At 36.6% G+C, this 18,129-nt stretch overlaps 4 protein-coding genes across 4 annotated transcripts in view; 1 reads left to right on the top strand and 3 right to left on the bottom strand.

The window, feature by feature from the left end:
* Positions 1–2,369, bottom strand: part of LOC122332631 (myosin-16-like) — a 42,578-nt gene extending 40,209 nt beyond the window's left edge. The window contains exons 1-2 of the mRNA XM_043229988.1: positions 2,358–2,369; positions 1,028–1,177 (exon numbers count right to left, since the gene is read on the bottom strand). Of these exons, the coding sequence (XP_043085923.1) occupies positions 1,028–1,177; positions 2,358–2,369 (162 nt within the window). The remainder of the gene's footprint in view (positions 1–1,027; positions 1,178–2,357) is intronic.
* Positions 2,370–3,628: 1,259 nt separating this feature from the next.
* On the bottom strand, positions 3,629–5,395 carry pts (6-pyruvoyltetrahydropterin synthase). The gene is made up of 6 exons (XM_043230028.1): positions 5,216–5,395; positions 4,802–4,881; positions 4,650–4,672; positions 4,510–4,566; positions 4,241–4,311; positions 3,629–4,156 (listed from the first exon to the last, which is right to left on the bottom strand). Exons 1-6 carry the CDS (start codon positions 5,278–5,280, stop codon positions 4,033–4,035), a joined length of 420 nt encoding a protein of 139 aa, XP_043085963.1. The 5' UTR covers positions 5,281–5,395; the 3' UTR covers positions 3,629–4,032.
* An 865-nt stretch (positions 5,396–6,260) lies between these two features.
* On the top strand, positions 6,261–8,484 carry rcvrnb (recoverin b). Its single transcript, XM_043230029.1, has 3 exons — positions 6,261–6,942; positions 7,212–7,323; positions 7,422–8,484. Exons 1-3 carry the CDS (start codon positions 6,562–6,564, stop codon positions 7,538–7,540), a joined length of 612 nt encoding a protein of 203 aa, XP_043085964.1. The 5' UTR covers positions 6,261–6,561; the 3' UTR covers positions 7,541–8,484.
* A 152-nt stretch (positions 8,485–8,636) lies between these two features.
* On the bottom strand, positions 8,637–17,746 carry LOC122332623 (glucagon-like peptide 2 receptor). Its single transcript, XM_043229984.1, is given in 15 exon segments — positions 8,637–9,459; positions 10,128–10,169; positions 10,388–10,526; positions 10,610–10,698; positions 11,500–11,566; positions 11,908–11,968; positions 12,062–12,221; positions 12,306–12,462; positions 12,843–12,949; positions 13,026–13,117; positions 13,120–13,146; positions 13,618–13,722; positions 13,806–13,902; positions 16,049–16,365; positions 17,531–17,746. Coding segments are annotated over 14 exon segments (1,539 nt in total). The 5' UTR covers positions 16,109–16,365; positions 17,531–17,746; the 3' UTR covers positions 8,637–9,123.
* Positions 17,747–18,129: the final 383 nt, after the last annotated feature.

Genomic DNA, 18,129 nt, shown 5'->3' with positions numbered 1-18,129 from the left:
GGGCAGAAAAGATTTGTGTTCTCTCCGATTCGGGAAAAGTAATGGATATTCAAAAATCCGTACGTTTGATGTTAAAATAGACTTGTTATATTGTATATCGCAGATTGCAATGCGGCAATCTAAAAACAGATGTTTTATGCATGATTTTCCCGGGCATACGCATATGGCATGATATACGTTGCATGCACATCAAAGCTGCTCCTAATGCATTTGTGCTGCAGATGCTGGTAAATCGACTCCACTTACATGTTGGCGGGACAAAAGTTGACCTAGATATAAACCAAAACAAAATGAAAGATGCTATCGCAACTCCGACAGTAAATCACTGGCACAAAAAAGAAAGAAAGGCACGCTCATGTTTATTCATATGCGTGCGTGTGTACATACGTACATGATTTTATAAATGCAATAAACATTTTTATTTTTTATTGAATATTAATAGTAAAATAATATACAACTAATATTAAAAATATGAAAAAATAATAATAATAATTTAAATAAACCTATTCGCATATAAATGCACCAAACCAGCTTATTCTGAAGGATTATGGGACAGTGTGAAGAAAAAATGTTGCTTTAATCACAGCAATAAATTAAGTTTTAACATACATTTTTATCAAATAAATGCAACCGCTGTGACTAATTAAAAAAACAAAAAAAAAACATCAGTGAATGTTGAAACTCTGAATAACTTTTGCTATTGAAATCTATGGCTGCCCAACTGAAACCCTTTGAATTGTGGGAAGGGACTGTGGTTTTGTTCTTATGTTTACATTCCTGGGGAACACACGTGTGTCTGCATTCACCTGCACATTAACACCCATCAATCCAAAACTCACATATAAACACTGCTCCTTCACACACACACACACACACAGCGACTAGAAACTCAGACCCTCATCAGAGCTCAGAACTCGAGGGTGTGTCTGACTAACACAGGGTGTGTGTGTGTGTGTGTGTGTGTGTGTGTGTGTGTGAACGTGAGGCCCACGGAAGCACGCGAAAAGTAGAAAATGCTGCGTCTTACGTGTTGACTGTGGATGATGATGGGCCGGTACTGGTGGAAGTCAGTCTGGATCACACACACTTTCTTCTCCATCCTCATGGACTCAGGCTCCCATCCTGCTGTCTCCTCCACGAGCGCGGAGGAAGTGAAGCGTCTGTTACCTGAGCCGCGCTAAACACACACACGCTCACAGGGGGAGGAACTCCAGCACGAAAAGAAAACATCAGACTCCCCCTGACACTCTCCACCTCCACACACACACACACACACACACACACACTGAGTCTCTTTGTCATTGCTAAACAGCTATCGTTATTTAAGTGTCTCTCTCTTTTTTTTATGTTTTTGAAAGAAGCTGCTTCTGCTAATCAAAGCTGCATTTATTAGATAAAAATAAATGTAGTGAATTATTGTTGCAATTAAAAAGATCTGTTTTGATGCTCCCTTACAAAGTAAAAAATGCCACTGGGCTCATGACAATTGATGAGAAAGGCGCAAACAATATTTAACTGAGACATGGAAAAATGATAGGCAAGCTCTTCAGGCCAGAGAAATGGCCTGCTAATGTTTCGATGGAAAATATGAGCTTCATGTGGTCTGATACTCAATGACTTGATCATCTTCACCCGAGCCAAACATCAGCACTAAATAACATCAAAGCCCAGCCGATCAGGACTGATGCCCGAACTGGTCTTGTTATCCACGTGGAAGAATCATAAGTCTTAAATTAATAGTTCAAACTGTAAATAACACACATGTTTTAGCACTTCAAAAGAAATCCAATTTTTTAAATATTTTTTAAGTGTCATTATATTCTCACCATGTAGCAGTCAAAATCAAAATAAACACACTGATGTATATTTAGACAAATGAGAAATATAAAAATGATTTTTTTTTTTTTTTTTAATTAAAGGTTATGGCAGGCCGAGTTGTCACATGTATTTGAATACGTTTCAGATTTTGTTATTTAATGTAATGTGTTAATTAAATAGTGAACCATTTTTTTTCATAATTTTTGCCAAACAACAGTTTCCTTTTTAATCTTTTAATTTTTATTAAATTTTTTTTTTTTTTTTTACTTATTAGGGCATCTCGTCATGTGTTTTTAGTATAAGCTAACTGTAAAGTACACACACACACACACATATATATATATATATATATATATATATATATATATACACACACACACACACACACACACACACACACACAATATGGATATAATAAATATTTATGATGAACACGGAACACACTGAAGCAGGTCAAGAGTTCAGTGTGAGCGCTGTGGTAAGATTAGTGTGATGTATTACAGCACATTTTTAAGTTGTGCTCTCTTCTGAGTGTTTACTCTGTAGTACATCGCCAGAGATTTACGATTCGAGAGCAGTATTCTCCTTCACGGCGTGTGTTCGAACAAGAGCTACCGGTCGAGCTAAAGCCCTTTGTTTCAGTGACTCTGACATCAATCAAAACACCAAAACAGCAGGCAGAATTGAGCGTGGAGCGATCAGACAGGATCTGGATTCGTGCCCCGTCGCTCTGAATGCTGCTTTTGTTTGGTCACTATATTCGTATTAAACGATAACCCACGTTTCTCTCTGTACGCGTACCTGAACTCCACTCGCTCTTTAAACCGCTGACATGCTTTGTTATCTTCGGGAATGCGGGATGCTTTAATCGACGCCTTTTCCCATCCTATAATGTCATGAGATGAAACAAGCGACCGAGTTATCGATGCAGCTCTGAATAGAGACATTATCATGCCACTTTTGGTGAAGTGCATAGGGAATGAGTTTCATTTAGCCGCTGATTAAGAAGCGAATGGGTGCCGTCGGGCCAAAGAGTCCATCGGTTAACATCCTGCGAGACCATAGGTTGCTTGTAAAAAAACTAAGATAATAGTGTGGATCAGGATAGAAATATGCATAGTTTATATGCCGAAATAGCTCTAAACTATATTATGATGCAAATTTTGATGTGAGAGGCTTTTGCAGCTCGTGTTCTAACACTCAGCTTTTCTCCAAATCTGATGAAGAAACGAACACGTCTGCACCTTGGGCGGCGTGAGGGCGATTTTTATTTCAGCTGAACTATTCCTTTCGATGTCTTGGACTGGCGAGTGATATAAAACATTTCTGAGTCAAACTTTACCCCACTTTTAAGGGTGATCCTGGCCAGGTGCCGCAGCCGTGTAAACACACATGCGATGCGTGCCAGGGTCTTTTACTGATATATCCAGTCGGACAACCAGCACGAATTCCACCTGGACAGATCACCTCCCAAAACGAAACGCATGTCAGGACAAGCGTAATGTTAAACAGTAGGCCTTTGTTATTAAAGACCGATTTTCTTCGCCACCATCCATCAGGAGCGAGCGTAAATCAGATAGATTTACACTTTATCGCCGATAATCCTCGCGTCGGTGAGATTAATACATCATGCAGTATTTATTATTTGAAGCTATTTTGATGCATTCTCTGCCAAGCGCAAATATAAACCACAGACGTAGACATAAATCAGTCCGGAATTAATCCAGAAGCACAGTCAGATATCTAGAACAACAAAATGTCAAAATCTACAGCTTTTTTTCCCCTCGATTGCACAGAGGTACTCTTGACGTACAGGTTTTGATGGTAAACTTTATTGGGATAAAATCTGACACGCTTGTGGCGCCATCTATCGGAAGCACAAATGAAATGAAAGCATATACAATTAAAATGCATTGAAACTAGTACTGAAAATATCATAACTTTTTTTTGTTCGCGCAGGCTTACTTTGAGGATAAATATGGGTCCATATAGAAGTCAGGCGCTGAGAGGAAGGCTGTTAATTAATTTGAAAAAAGATTGTGTGTGTGTGTGTGTGTGTAATCTCGGTGTGTAATAGGATCAATCTCACATGCCGGACAGCCGAGCCAAATTCCCAGTGACTTACATTAATCCCATAGTGTAGTGAAACACAGCAGGCGACGCTCTCACTTAATATACTTTCTTGAAATCAGTCGGAGGCAAGCACCTCATACGCTACTCTCCTCTGTATATCACAATATTTTTGTCCGTCTCATATATTTTGATCTCATAGAGGCTGTCGGGCGGGAGAATCTTCACCATACTGTCCCAGATAAACACTGACAGGTTTTCCGTGGTGCTGCATAGAACAAATCGACATGGAAACATTAAAAACAGTGCGTCGTGGCAGATGAGAAGCACAAAGAGGGAAAGAGAGCCGCACCTGACGACATCGGCAAAATACGGCACGTCCAGATCCAGGTTCTTGTGGTCAAGAGGTTTCATGATGGCCTCCTAAAAACAAACATGGCTTATTAACATGGGTTTGCTAAAATAAAAATGTTAAAATATTTTTTACAAATATAAAAATGACTTAAAATATGTCCACGTTTAAAATAGAATTTATTTGTAAAAGTTAGTGTTATGTTAACGTGTACGACATAATTCAATTCTGGTATTTTTATTTATTGTTAGGTGTACAGATGCCCGTACCTCAATATACTCCTTCAGATCGGTAAGGTTCATTACCATTCCTGTGCTTCTGTCAATCTATGAAAAAAAATAATAATTCACAATACACCGGATCATTCAGTATTAAAATGTCAGTATTATGTAATATGGCTGTAACATACCTTTCCACGAACCGTCACTTCAACTAGAAAAACATAAGTAAAACTTTTTTAGTTGCGTGCATGAATTAAATATATGAGACATAAGCGCTGGTTAACAGTGTATGTAATCATAATTTACTCCAGAACAACTGCATACATGTATAACAACTCACCTGTGTAGTTATGACCGTGGCCATTAGGATTGTTGCATTTTCCAAATATTGTTTTGTTCTCTTCATCACTTAATGATTTGCTAAAATGAATAAAAATGGAATTCGTTAATCAACTACTACCACCACTACTGATTAATTACATAAATACTTTGGCCAGTGACTTAAAACGAGCAGGTGTTAACGTTTAGTCGGGCTGCTGAAACTACATTTCCCATAATTCCTTTCGTGTCGACGCAGCGTGTTTCCGTCTTCCTGCAACAGTTTGCAAGTAACTCAGCCGGATTGTTAAAATAATGTGCATAGGTTTACCCTGCGGGGGTGTACTGGCGTCGACATAAACCAGGCACGCCATCAAATCGCGTTAGTCGTGGTTAGAAGGCAAAACGTGGTGGTTTATTTCACTCAGGCACTTACCTGTGTAAGCGATGACAGGCGCTGAAGGTTTGCACGCGCGTGATGAAACCGATGCGTTCAGACATGATGATGATGATGATTATGAGGATGAACAGGAGAGCGTGTTTATGATGCTTTATAATCACGGCTGCTGCTCTGCACTGGCTCTTCTCTCGAGTTCAATTTTAGTTGACTGGAGGCGTGGCTTCATCAATCCGCCCCTATCTGCATGACAGGCTAATGGATTTTAGTATGACATCAGCGATTTCGTGCATGATTCTGCTCATGAGCGTCATGTGTCTCTGTGACAAATGTCATATTATTTACGTTTTTCTGTATTGTGCAATATAAAATATGATATAATATTAAAAAAGAAATATTTAACGTCTAATTTATAAACATGTTATTACGTAATTATGTTATTATCATTATTATTATTATTATTATGTATATGTTGTTAATATAGAAACTGGTAACCGCTGTGCAAAAAAAGCATTAATAATCTCATTGCAAAATATGGATGCAGATAAATTTAGGCAAACATCACCACGGTAAATTGTATATTGTGCTTTAATCAACTTTTATCAAAATTATGTTAAATTATGTTGAGTTCTTAATGGTCGGATAAATTTGCAAAATATGGACCTTGATAAAGGATAGATATAGGCAAACATCACAATTTTACGCATATATTTTTATATGCATATAGTGTGTGTGTGTGTGTTTTACTAATAATAAATATATTTACTAGTAACATATATATATATATATATATATATATATATATATATATATATATATATATATATATATATACATATATATATATATATATATATATATATATATATATATATATATATATATATATATATATATATATATATATATATATTTTTTTTTTTTTTTTTTTTTTTTTTTTTTTCTACCATAATATGATCTAATCTTAATTTCTTATTAGTGATATGCATTGTTAAGAACTTTATTAATTTAATGATTAATTGTTCTTGGACACACTCACAAACAAAAAAGTAAAAGTTTTGGTTTGTTACTGTATCTGTAATGCTGGATGATTTTTGCGTGCACTCGCTGCAAAATAGGGACCTTAATTAAGACTTGTAGGCAAACATCACCCCAGTAAACTGGTTTTGTAACAGCATGCTGCCATATTGTAGTTTAATCCGAATGCATCAAATAAGATCAGGAGGTCTCCTGCTGTTACATAAGCTCTAGCCTTTCAAGACTAACTCCTTGTCTGCCAACTATCAAATCAAAAGACGCTTCAGCTATAATCACTTTGTCCTCTTTAATCCTCGCTTGAGTTTAAATAGCAGACAGTGCCATTATCCTGGACCCTCAGTCACAAAATGGGCAACGCTAAAAGTGGAGCGCTTTCCAAAGAGCTTCTGGAGGAGCTGAAGATGAACACCAAGTTCAGCGAGGAGCAGCTTTACGCCTGGTACCAGAAGTTCCTGAACGAGTGTCCGACGGGCCGCATCAGCCGGGAGCAGTTTGAGAGCATCTACGCGAGCTTCTTCCCCGACGCCGACCCCAAGGCCTACGCCCAGCACGTCTTCAGGAGCTTCGACGCCAACAGCGACGGGACGCTGGACTTTAAAGAGTACATCGTGGCCCTGCATCTGACGTCCTCGGGGAAGACCGTCGAGAAGCTGGAGTGGGCCTTCGCTCTGTACGACGTGGACAGGAACGGCACCATCACCAAAAACGAGATTCATGAAATAGTGAAGGTGAAAACTGGCTCGGATCGATTCGAACGCTGCTTAAAATTGCTTCAAAATGCTGATTGGCATGATGGAAATTGTAGTTTGTCATGTAATTACTGCATTACGAGTATTCCCACTGCTTTTGAGAAGATCTGTATGCGTAGTTTCTTAAAACTGGAAAGCTTTTCAAATGTAAATAAGCAGTAGAATTTTTTAGAAAGAAATATTATGGAAGTAACTGCCCAGCACCGATTGTAATGTACTGTCATCAGAATATTTGCTCTTCTTTGCAGTCAATATTCAACATGATCTCCAAAGAAGACCAGAAAAACCTTCCGGATGATGAGAATACTCCTGAAAAACGGACAGATAAAATTTGGGACTTTTTTGGGAAAAAAGAAAACGGTAAGTGAGTTTCGGCATGCGTTTAGAGTCATAAACGTCTGACAGATACACACCCCTTCAACAGAATAAGCTTTATTGAGTTTTTCCTGTGTCATCAGGTAAAATAACTGAGGGCGAGTTCATTCAAGGAGTTATGGACAATAAGAACATCCTCCGTCTGATTCAGTTCGACGAACCACAAAAGGTCCAAGAGAGGCTCAAAGAGAAGCAGCAATAATGTGTTTTAGTGTGTTCTGATTCTTTTGTTTAATGCTTTGGATTTCTGCTGTTACGCGTTGACCGAGATTTCGATACAATATGTGCCATGAAAAATGCATGTAATAATGCTGCAGTAGAAAACACGAAACGAAATGGATATACAGACACCGAGTTACAGATACAATCAGCCCACTGGCAAGAAAGGGTCAAAGACGCGGTCACTTTCACAATCATCGCCGATCAGGTGCTGTGAAACCACATGCAGATTCTGAAAGTATTCCAACTTTGCTTCACACTCATTTGTTCATGAATAAAAACGCTATACGTAACAGTCATGCAAACGATTTCATTTTAGTATTCTACTAATGCTGCTTTACACTGAGTGGCATGTATACATGCATAAAGACACCAAAGGTTTTTTCCAATAGACCGTTTGACCAAATAAATATGCAGATTTATTGTTCCGTTAATTTAATTAGCTCTGCATTTGCGACGTAAAAAAATAAGATCCAAGTCAGTGTGTAATTAAAAAGAGTGGCTCTCAACTGGTCCATTTTGACAAAAAGGCGATGCAAAATATATTACATTTGCATTTAAATTTGACCACAAAATGCAAGAAAAATACAAATTAAATGCATATAATAAATTGCACCTAACAATGTTATCTAGCAATAGTTAGGAGAATAAATCTGATAATATTTCCAATTTAGCGTATTGTTGAATCTATGGCGACATTAATTAATTTCAAGTATTATTTGTGATTAACTGCATCCAAAATCAAAGTTTTTGTTTACATGTGTGTGTGTGTCTTGTGTATATTTAATATGGTTGAATATACACATTCAGGGATGTATATATTTCAGAAAAAGATATATGTTTAAAAATGATATGTACATAAAAATATACATGCAAATATTTTCTAAATATACACTGAATATATATATATATATATATATATATATATATATATATATATATATATATATATATACATATATATATATACATATATATATATATATATATACATATACATATACATATATATATACATATATATACATATATATATATATATATATATATATATATATATATATATATATATATATATATATATATATATATAACAAAAACATTTATTTTAGATTCAATTAATCACTCATTTCAAGACATTTCTGTGGCATTCATACATTAGTTTTGGTGGTGTATTGGGTAACCAATGAAAAATCTTGGTTGTGAATCAAAACCAGCTGAAAACCATTGATCTCTAGATAATAAAGCTGGTAATATAGTATTACAGCGTCATAATCCATGGGCTGCTCCTCAATCCAATTTCACAGTCCTTCCATGTTTTCACTACTTTTGTTGTTCAGTGAAATGTTCAATAAAATATTTTGATCAACAAGAGAAATTTGTTGAGACTTTCAAAGCTTAGACTGAGCTCCATCCGAGCACCTTACATTACGTACACATACTAAACTCAGGTATCAAAAACATCATGGAAGCCATTTACAGTCATTAAAGTACAGTATATATATATACATCCTTAATTACATTTTAATAAAAAAATATTTCTGAAACGGGGGCCAGTGGCAGACGTTAAAACTCACTCTCCTCTAAGATCTCCTCCATGGTCTCTCCTAAAGTCATTTCCCCGTCGCTGCTGGAGAGGCTCTTCCTCATGTAAAACTCCAGGCCGGAGCCCCGCCCACATGGCACGTCCTCTGCCGATTGGACAGCCACCTGCAGCGGATGTCCCTGTGTGGGGGCGTGGCTTCCCTCCTCATTGGACTCGCTCTGTTCTGTGGTTTGTCCGGGTCTCTTTTGTGAGCACTTCCACAGGTGTTTGGGGTGAATGTCCGCAAAGCAGTTGTGCCCCTCGAAGTGATTGGAGGAAATTAACAGCTGCCACCTCTTCTTCAGCTCAGCCTGGACCTGGAGGACGTGTTTGCAAAAGTTAGGTCTCTAACCTTTTTAGTAAGGGAACGAGACTTATCCATTATTTCTTTTTTCAGAAGACATTTTTAAAGTGCGTGAAATACAAATGTTTTGTGTTCGGGTCATTTTGAAGAACTATTAGGTCTCAAAAAGACTTTTTGTAAAATGATCTATGAAGTATATATATACATATCAAGCCCTTCCCTATATCTTGCACACTTTTAGGACTAAAGTTTGGCGTAAATTTAAACCATGATTTTAACGGTAAAAAACTGTAAAAATGCTTAATGGAAATTCCTGTAAAATTTACAGGGAAAAAACTTTAATAGGTGGGCATATTAACATTATATCAGTTAAAATAACTCAATTTTGCATAAAACTGTAAAACCTAAAACATTGTTGCCATATTTTTTACGGTTTAGTTCCAGCAATTACAGCTGCCGATTTTTTACCGTAAATTTTACAGATTTTTTTTTAACAGTACGTCTACTGACCAACCTTTAAAAAATTTATCACTTTTTTAAAACGTAAAATTTAACATAGTAAACATTTAAAATTTTGAATTTAGTTTTTTTAAATTAAATAAATGATAAAATAACAGAACAAGAACGTGAAAATGGTTTTAAGATAATGGGATAAAGTTCGAATATCTTGACCAAACGTACCTCTCCATTGGCAAAGCAGTACAGCACTGCAACTAAAAGTCCCTGTTGAACAACAAAGCTCACTGTTAAAGGTTTTGGAGGTATTTTTCCAAATACAATTTAAAAAGAATTATTCAAAGTTATGCGTAAAATTTACAGTATAGTATTTAAACACAATTCAGTCCATTGCTTGCCTTTTCTTTGTAATCACTGGTGAAATTTACGAGCAATTTCTAAGTTTTAGTGTTCTAGTCAGCAAGGAAAAACAGCAATCTTGTCACCTGGAAAGAGCTCAGGGTCAGATTGATGAAGTTTCGAGTATAACGGGTGCTTCCCTCAACTGATTCGTCTATAATTAAGGTAAAGACGATCTCATGGACCCCGAGCAGAGGAATCAACACGAGCGTCGCTCTGGCCAGACTGAAAAAGGGATGCAAACCACTTGAAATGAGTTTTGCACGTTTTATGAGGACAAATGCATTTGAGATACACCAGTGACTGACCTGTATCTGTAGTCAGTGAACTTCACCTGATCAGCCTTTAACTTGGACAGCAAAAGTCTGATGATTTTAAGAAAAATGCAAAAAATGACCTGAAAGACAAGTGAGTTTATGATTATATTTACATTTTACTTGTATTTCTGTTTGTACGTGTGTGTGTTTGTGTGTGTGAGAGAGAGATATTTCCTTAAAAGTGTCTTTTTGAGCAGGACTGAGTGGTAATTAAGTATTGATTATTACTAAAAAATGTTTAAAGGTTTTATTTGGTTTCACATGCACATGTATTACCGATCCACCAATTGTTATAGCATGATTGGGTGTTAACGAAGTCTACATACAGTGCACATATGCACTTTAGTTAATTGAGTGTAGCAAAATACAGTAAACTGTGACTACAGCCAGAAAATCATACAGTGGACTACCAGTAAAACTGATTAAATGGTTGAAATGGTTTTTCTTTAATGGCTAATGGGACCGTTTCACACCACAGACTAACCAAAATGAAGCACTGCTTGGTAACTGGTTGACGTAAATCGGTATCTTATCGTGTACTTAAGTTTAAAACCAGTTATCCGACATTATCGAGATGATTTATGATTTTACGTGTACATTTATTAACTGACGATCCGTCTCTGAACGAACACATTTTGAACATTGCTCGTACAGGATCGGCGGTGATGCAGAACGACCGTTTTGAGCTTGTGACCGGCATGAGACGCGACACACGAGGAACGGCTTGAAGGACTGTGAAATCAACATTACTGCATGACGGGGGAACAGATGTGAACCAGCTAACCCCGCCGTTCTCCTTCCACAGCCTTTTTATTAAATATGGCACCAAAAGAAAGAAAAACAAGCCATTTTGAATTAAATTCGTAAAGCGTTATACTCACAATCACTGATAACGTTATCGGGCCTCGGATTATCCACCAGATCCAGCTGATGCTATTAAACCAACAGCTTTAGAAAAACGAAACATATATTATTTATCATGCACAAATAACACATAAATGATTTAAGTGTTACCAAATTTATTTCATCTATAGTAACGATTATTTATTAATAAATATAAGGTCATTATACAAATATAAACACTTATGCTTAGTTTTATTTTTTGGAGGATTATTTAACAGTTTAATTCAAAGTAACTGTTTATTTGATTGCATATAGTTTTAAAATCAATCCTACAACCGTTTTTTCAGCTCATATCCTTACCGAGAATATTTATGCAACACCTCCTCGCTCAAATGATTTTCTGCATTACGCGCAAAACCTCTTTTTAAAATGTCAGTCAGACTTACCTTTTATTTTCATACAACGCTTTGGCAACGGTCCAGGGGATCACAAACAGTAATGGAGTTCCTGAATGAGTGCGTTGGAGGAAGTTGGAGAAGTCAAACTTAAACGAAAAATTCAAATGAATGTGTATTTTGATACGGTAAAAACAAGCCTCACCCCATCCTATAATCATATATTTCTTAAGAAGTCTTTTCCTGGTCAGAACTGCAGTGAACAGCAGCGTGTGCAGGAATATGGCCTCCACTAAGAGCCAGAAGTAATTACACCCAACGAAATATTCCAGCGACACCTTTGAGGCCTTGCAGATGAAAGAAATCTGGAAGGTTGACATTACGTTAGCGCATTTGTCTTGTTAGAATTACAAAAAAAACCTGACAACAATAGCAATTAGTTTCCGTACCGTGGATTTTGTGTAGCTGTTCCAACCCATCTCATCTCTGGGCATGTTGGTGTATGCGACTTGTAATATAACCTCTTTGACAATTACTGCTATTGCTCTAAATATGAATGATACAAAGAGATTCATGTGGATGTAATTCCTCGTACAGTGGAGCTTCCTGAAAACAACAGGTACAAAACCATTTGTTTCTTGGACAAGGACAAATAAAATTAGGATATCAGATATCTGGAGCCAGCTCTGGGCTGGAGCGGAAATAAATGACCAGAGAGGAATCTATTTGATTAATGAAAACGAAGCTTGGAAATGCAAGTACAAAAATAAATCTAATTATGTAAGTACAGCGACAGAACGCATCGGCTAAATGTCAACCTGGTGAACAGGACGGAACGTCTAAATTCCAAATGATTCGACGGCGTGTCATCATCTGTATGAATTACGATTAAAGTGTTACGTGAAACAGCGAAGGAAAGCATTTTTGCAAGCTGTATCACGAAACATGAGGGGACCAAACACCGAGCCTTGCGGAACACCACTCACCTCAGGAGAATCATGATCAGAACAGCCAAGCAAAGAGAGGAAAACGACAGCGAGTATCCAACGATGGACAAGACCCTCAGCACGGACTGCCGAAACACTTCTTCCTCCTGCGTTTACGATATTGGTGTTAAAAATCACCCCGTGGCCGAAGTCATGCTTGCAGTTCATGCTAGCGATATTCACCTCAGGCTTGAAAAAATTGTGATTTTCACACTCTGACTGATTTCTCCATACGGTGCTCGAGTTCTCCTCAGTTTTCCAGGTCCCGTTGGCGTGCATTCCTTGTACACGTTTCCAGTAGCACCTGAAAACGACCACCATGCATTTATTGTATTTAGAAAATGATGCATTATTAGTCAAACGTTTGGATTTTTTTATGTTTTTGAATGAAGTATCCTCTGTACAATATTATTACAATTTAAAATAACTTTTTTTCTATGTGAATAAATTGTAAAATGTTGAGTAATCCTTTGATCGAAGCTAAATTTTCAGCATCATAACTCCAGAATTCAGTGTTTTTCGCGATCCTTCAGAAATCATTCTAATATGCTGACATGGTGCTACAAAAACGGGTATTTTATATTTTTAATAATAATTAATATTAATAATATTACAGTTTTACTGTATCAAATAAATGCTCAGAAGAGACTTCTTTTAAAACCTATGCATATCTGAATAACATTATATTATTTTATTTATACTACACGATGCAATGATACAACTCACTAACTTTTCAGCTATAATAAGACTAAAGTGTAAAACGATATAAACAGACCTTCTTTGATCCACGGTAAATAAGGAGGGCAGGGTACGGATACGATCCCAGGAGATGAATGCGGCCAACAGGCGAAAACGTCAAACGTTCCATTGCAGAAAATTCCTAAAATCGACGATTTGCACAAGAGATGAGTATAATCCGCATTGCATATAGAGTACACACACATTTAAACCGGTTTCACTCACCAGTTCCAGTCGGGAAAGTGGCTTTTAGTAACCGTGTGCAGTTCTCTTGATATTCACCACGTTTATAGATCAGATCATCCAGCACGGAGCCCATGACCTTTACAAAACCATAACGCATGACATTTACAACGAGATCTTACTCTTTCACTGAGCGACTAATAGCACCTTTGCAAACACAAGATGGCAGTATTTATAAACGTACCCTATGTTGTTCTCTTGAACATATCTTGCTTTTCAGAAAATACGTTTTTAGTCGCTAACTTTCTTCTCTGAATCCTGTTTTATTGGGATTCGTGACAGCGGCGCTGAGTGCTGTGCGCTTGCCATTAGAGGCGATATTAAACACATTTTCATTTCTGCTGCAATGAACGGATAAATATTTACATTCTTCCTAATTTACAATGCCAGCTCCTGAATATCAGCTGCTTGGATGCGTTCTTGTTACTCATTTGCAGATGCTTTGAATACTGGCTTTAATGGTTCTGTGCTGCGGCGTATTAAATAGGACTAGTGGTAATAAAACGATTTTTACTATACTAGCACATCTTATTAATATGAATAGTGCAGATATATATTAGATATATATTGAGATAATTATATATATATATAATATATATATATATATATATATATATATATATATATATGAGAGCAATGTTTTTAAGTCGCTATTTAGTAGAAAGACTATTATGTTTTACAAGATCCTTACTAACGTTTCTATGAGGAAATGTAGCACTTAAAAATAAGCATATTTTAAAAAAGACCACCATCCTCCTGATATATGTAAAAATGGCAGCATTTACTGGACAAACTCCTATTTTGAGGTGGAAATTCAACATCTGATTTATGTTTTATGATACGATTGCAATCCTGACACTGCATATTTTCAACTTGATATAAAAGATTTACTCCGAACTTTGACCTAAATGTTAACAAATCTTAGAAATATCACGCCCGCGCAGACGGGGAGGGTCGTAACCTCGTCCAGTGTACTGTAATCCTACTGAGCTCAAAAAAGATTGCACAAAACTGTATATCCTGACATTTGACACAATTATGAAAGTGAGCAACATGCACACAGACGCTTTTATAATTTTTTTGAGTTGTGCATTGCTTTGTCATCTTTTGTGCATCGCTTTAACCACTTGAATAATTGTATATTATATAAATATTTTTAAAATGAAACGTGGCATCGGTTTTGAGAGTTAATGTAATCATTTTTAATGAAATAATTTTTAAACACGACTCATTTGCATTTGATATGTGTGTGAAAAATGTATCATATTTTCCTTCCGCCGGTTAAACTGTTACTAAGAAAGCAGTAGGCTATATTTTCAAAACCGTCCACGTTTTACTAGCTCTTTTATAAGTTGCGCTGCATCGTAAACGTTTAATCACATCATAAATGTTTAAAAGACCTTTACACAAATCATATTCAGATTATCATGTCTGGAGCATATTTTGCTGCTGAATTCTCTCTGTGCTAATCTCTAGAGATTCATGTCTGTCTGCTAAACTTTCAGGGCATGTGGATTTATACCAGAGCTTAAACAGCAACATATGGGCAGAGATATGCCTAGGTATCTCTTTATAATAATATCAAGATATAGCATTTGATCTATGGTACAAATTTGGCGCATCAATATTTTCCATACAAAAATGCAATAAAAATAATCAGAAACATGCAATACTGAAGTAGAAAAAAAAAATCTTGTAAAATGTATTTCGATAATGTCTGTATAATTTGTAATGTTTTAATAGTTGAATACCTAATTTTTATTATTATTTTATCTGCTGCAAGTTACTTTTTAACTAATTATTAGGGCAAAAAACAAACATCTGTATAAGATTTTGAAACCATTTTCACTCAGTAGATGCTAATGCATTTTCTCAAACAATTACAAATAAAATAAAAAAAAATTTGAAGCAGAAATAAAACGCAACATTATCTGTAGATTGTATAATCTTGCAATAATTTTCTTAATAACTACATTACATAATTGGTATTTTTTTATCCTGTTAACTACCCTAATAACAGAATAAAAGAGGAATTTTTTTATTTTATTTTTAAATCATTTTTATTCTTTTTCTGCTTCAGGGTTACTGGTTTAAAACCAACTGTCTACACTAAAATAAAGTTGCTGTAAGATTTACTCTGAGACGAATTTCACTCAAAATACAAAGAAATGAATGCAATTTTATTTTCTTGTGCAGAGGCGTGCGTCTGAATGTCGCTGGCTCACCTGACCGCTGTCGAAAAGCACAAGAAGTATCCAGAGCTGAACTCTCCCGACGAGCAGCATGAACGCGGCTCAGTATTCACCTGTCCATGAACAGAGCTCCGGCACGTCACGCCATGGCTTTTCCCGTCCTCCTGCTGGATATCCTGTCGATCATCCGATGCTGGATGAGAGCGGGAGCCTCAGAGTTCAAAGACTCCGGTTCCTTCTGTTGCCTAATGTCCAAATGAGAGCGTCTGCGCCGCTTCACTCAGTCCTGCTTCACTTCTGGCCCTCCCCAGCCAATCAAGATAAGGCAAGAGACCAGAACTTCACTGTTGCTGCTTATGAAACACACGGATTTTAAGCTTTTTTTAATCAACAGTTTCATCAAAACCGCAGGAACATGGGAGAGAAAAAAATATCGGTCATGTACAAAATATTAAAGGCAAAAACAAAAAAGGCGTTATAAATATAATTAAAATAAATAAGTGACAAGTTCCACGAATAGGACACAAAACAGGGCCCGCAACATTTTCACATTATTTATGTTATTATTACTATTAAAATGATAATAATAATATATTTTTTATTCAACAATCAAAATAATAATAATCATTTTTTAAAAAGACCAGTAAAAGAGGTACTTAAAATTCTGAAAATGATACAGTTAAAAATTAAATTTGGTTGAATTTACCAAAATGTGGCAGATTGTAACAGTGAAACCTTTTTTTAGGTACGATTAAACAAAAACTAGTTAAAACAAAGAGCGACAATATGTCAGGAAACTTGTTTTGGGACCAAATGTTGGCTTGAAGCTGCTGATAAATCAGTGTTTGTGATACAGTCTTAGTTCGATCGCTTTCTCTTGCATTGCGTTTTTGAGCTTGTGAACTGCAGTCGACGCCAAATCTGTCGAAATATTAATAAAATGCATGAACAGGACATCAAGCCGTACCACATTTGCGCTTCCATCACAATAAATCACAGTTATGATCCAGCCTTCACCCAAAAGCCTCCGGGTTGGTCTTCAAACTAAACTCACCTTGTTATGTGCCAGCCATTTGTCAAATAAAACGAATAAATAACACCGGTCGGCTCTGCTCTTATTGTACAGCAGCCCGGGCCAACCCAAATGAACTTCACTAGACCTTCAGCGGCATGCAAGCACTGCACTCGTTAAGATAATTACCTGCCGTGATGTACAATTATCCACTTTGAACACGGATAGGAATTTAATGTTCTTCATTCAGGAAGTCAATTACGATGCATTAACAAAATGGAGTCGAATTGACTGGCATGCATTAACGCAACACTCACATCGTCACCAGACAAGCTCGCACATTTGCATAAACTCTTTTACTTCAATGCCATGCGCATTATGAGCACATATTAAAACATCAACATCTTCAACTGCTTGCACTGCTTAAGCAAAGGCTGTTATCGCTTTGGAAATGAGTTACTAATGCATTTAAAACCAATGAACTAATGAAATGAAAAACTCACATGTAAGAGCTCATGTAAAGAAGACATTTGCAACATTTGAGGAACGAGATGTTCAAAGGATGATCCAGTTAGTTTAATGAACAAACTCTCTGCACATGAAGCAAATGGTCTGATTCTTAATTCCTGCGACAAAGCGTCCGTCTGTGTGAAAGTGAATCACGACTGCCGCATGCACGGGTCAGCTTTCTGCGTTTGATGCTACGTGTCCCGCAGATGTAAACAAAATGGGCAACGAACTCGTGCAGTCTGACAGTCTGAAGCTGAAGTGAGTTCTCATGATCTCTCTCGCGGGGTCAAGATGAGCGACAGATATACAAAACAGAACGGATGATAAACAAAGGCGCAGAAACATCGAAATAACTCTTACATCACCGACGGACGTGTCTAACATCAAGAGCTTCAAAAATAGCCAAATCGGAGCATGAAAGATATGCAGGAAATATCTTCTGCCAGCTGAGGCCGTATTTATTTGATCAGAAATACAGTAAAAATTGTAATTGTTTCCATGTGAATATATGTTAAAATTGTCGTTTTTTTTGCTGTGTTCGGAGCTGAATTTTCAGCATCATTTATCGATGTTAAGAACAGCTGTGCTGCTG

This window comes from Puntigrus tetrazona, unplaced genomic scaffold (genome assembly GCF_018831695.1).
Source record: "Puntigrus tetrazona isolate hp1 unplaced genomic scaffold, ASM1883169v1 S000000130, whole genome shotgun sequence".
NCBI classification, from domain to species: domain Eukaryota; kingdom Metazoa; phylum Chordata; class Actinopteri; order Cypriniformes; family Cyprinidae; genus Puntigrus; species Puntigrus tetrazona.
This window is presented reverse-complemented; position numbering and strand designations above follow the sequence as displayed.

Coding starts and splice junctions, on each gene's coding strand:
- pts (XM_043230028.1), bottom strand. CDS start 5,280: ATGTCTGAACGCATCGGTTTCATCACGCGCGTGCAAACCTTCAGCGCC. Junction 4,673..4,801: donor CCACGGTCATAACTACACAG/GTGAGTTGTTAT, acceptor ATGTTTTTCTAG/TTGAAGTGACGGTTCGTGGA. Junction 4,157..4,240: donor TATTTTGCCGATGTCGTCAG/GTGCGGCTCTCT, acceptor TGTTCTATGCAG/CACCACGGAAAACCTGTCAG.
- rcvrnb (XM_043230029.1), top strand. CDS start 6,562: ATGGGCAACGCTAAAAGTGGAGCGCTTTCCAAAGAGCTTCTGGAGGAG. Junction 6,943..7,211: donor AGATTCATGAAATAGTGAAG/GTGAAAACTGGC, acceptor TCTTCTTTGCAG/TCAATATTCAACATGATCTC. Junction 7,324..7,421: donor TTTTGGGAAAAAAGAAAACG/GTAAGTGAGTTT, acceptor CTGTGTCATCAG/GTAAAATAACTGAGGGCGAG.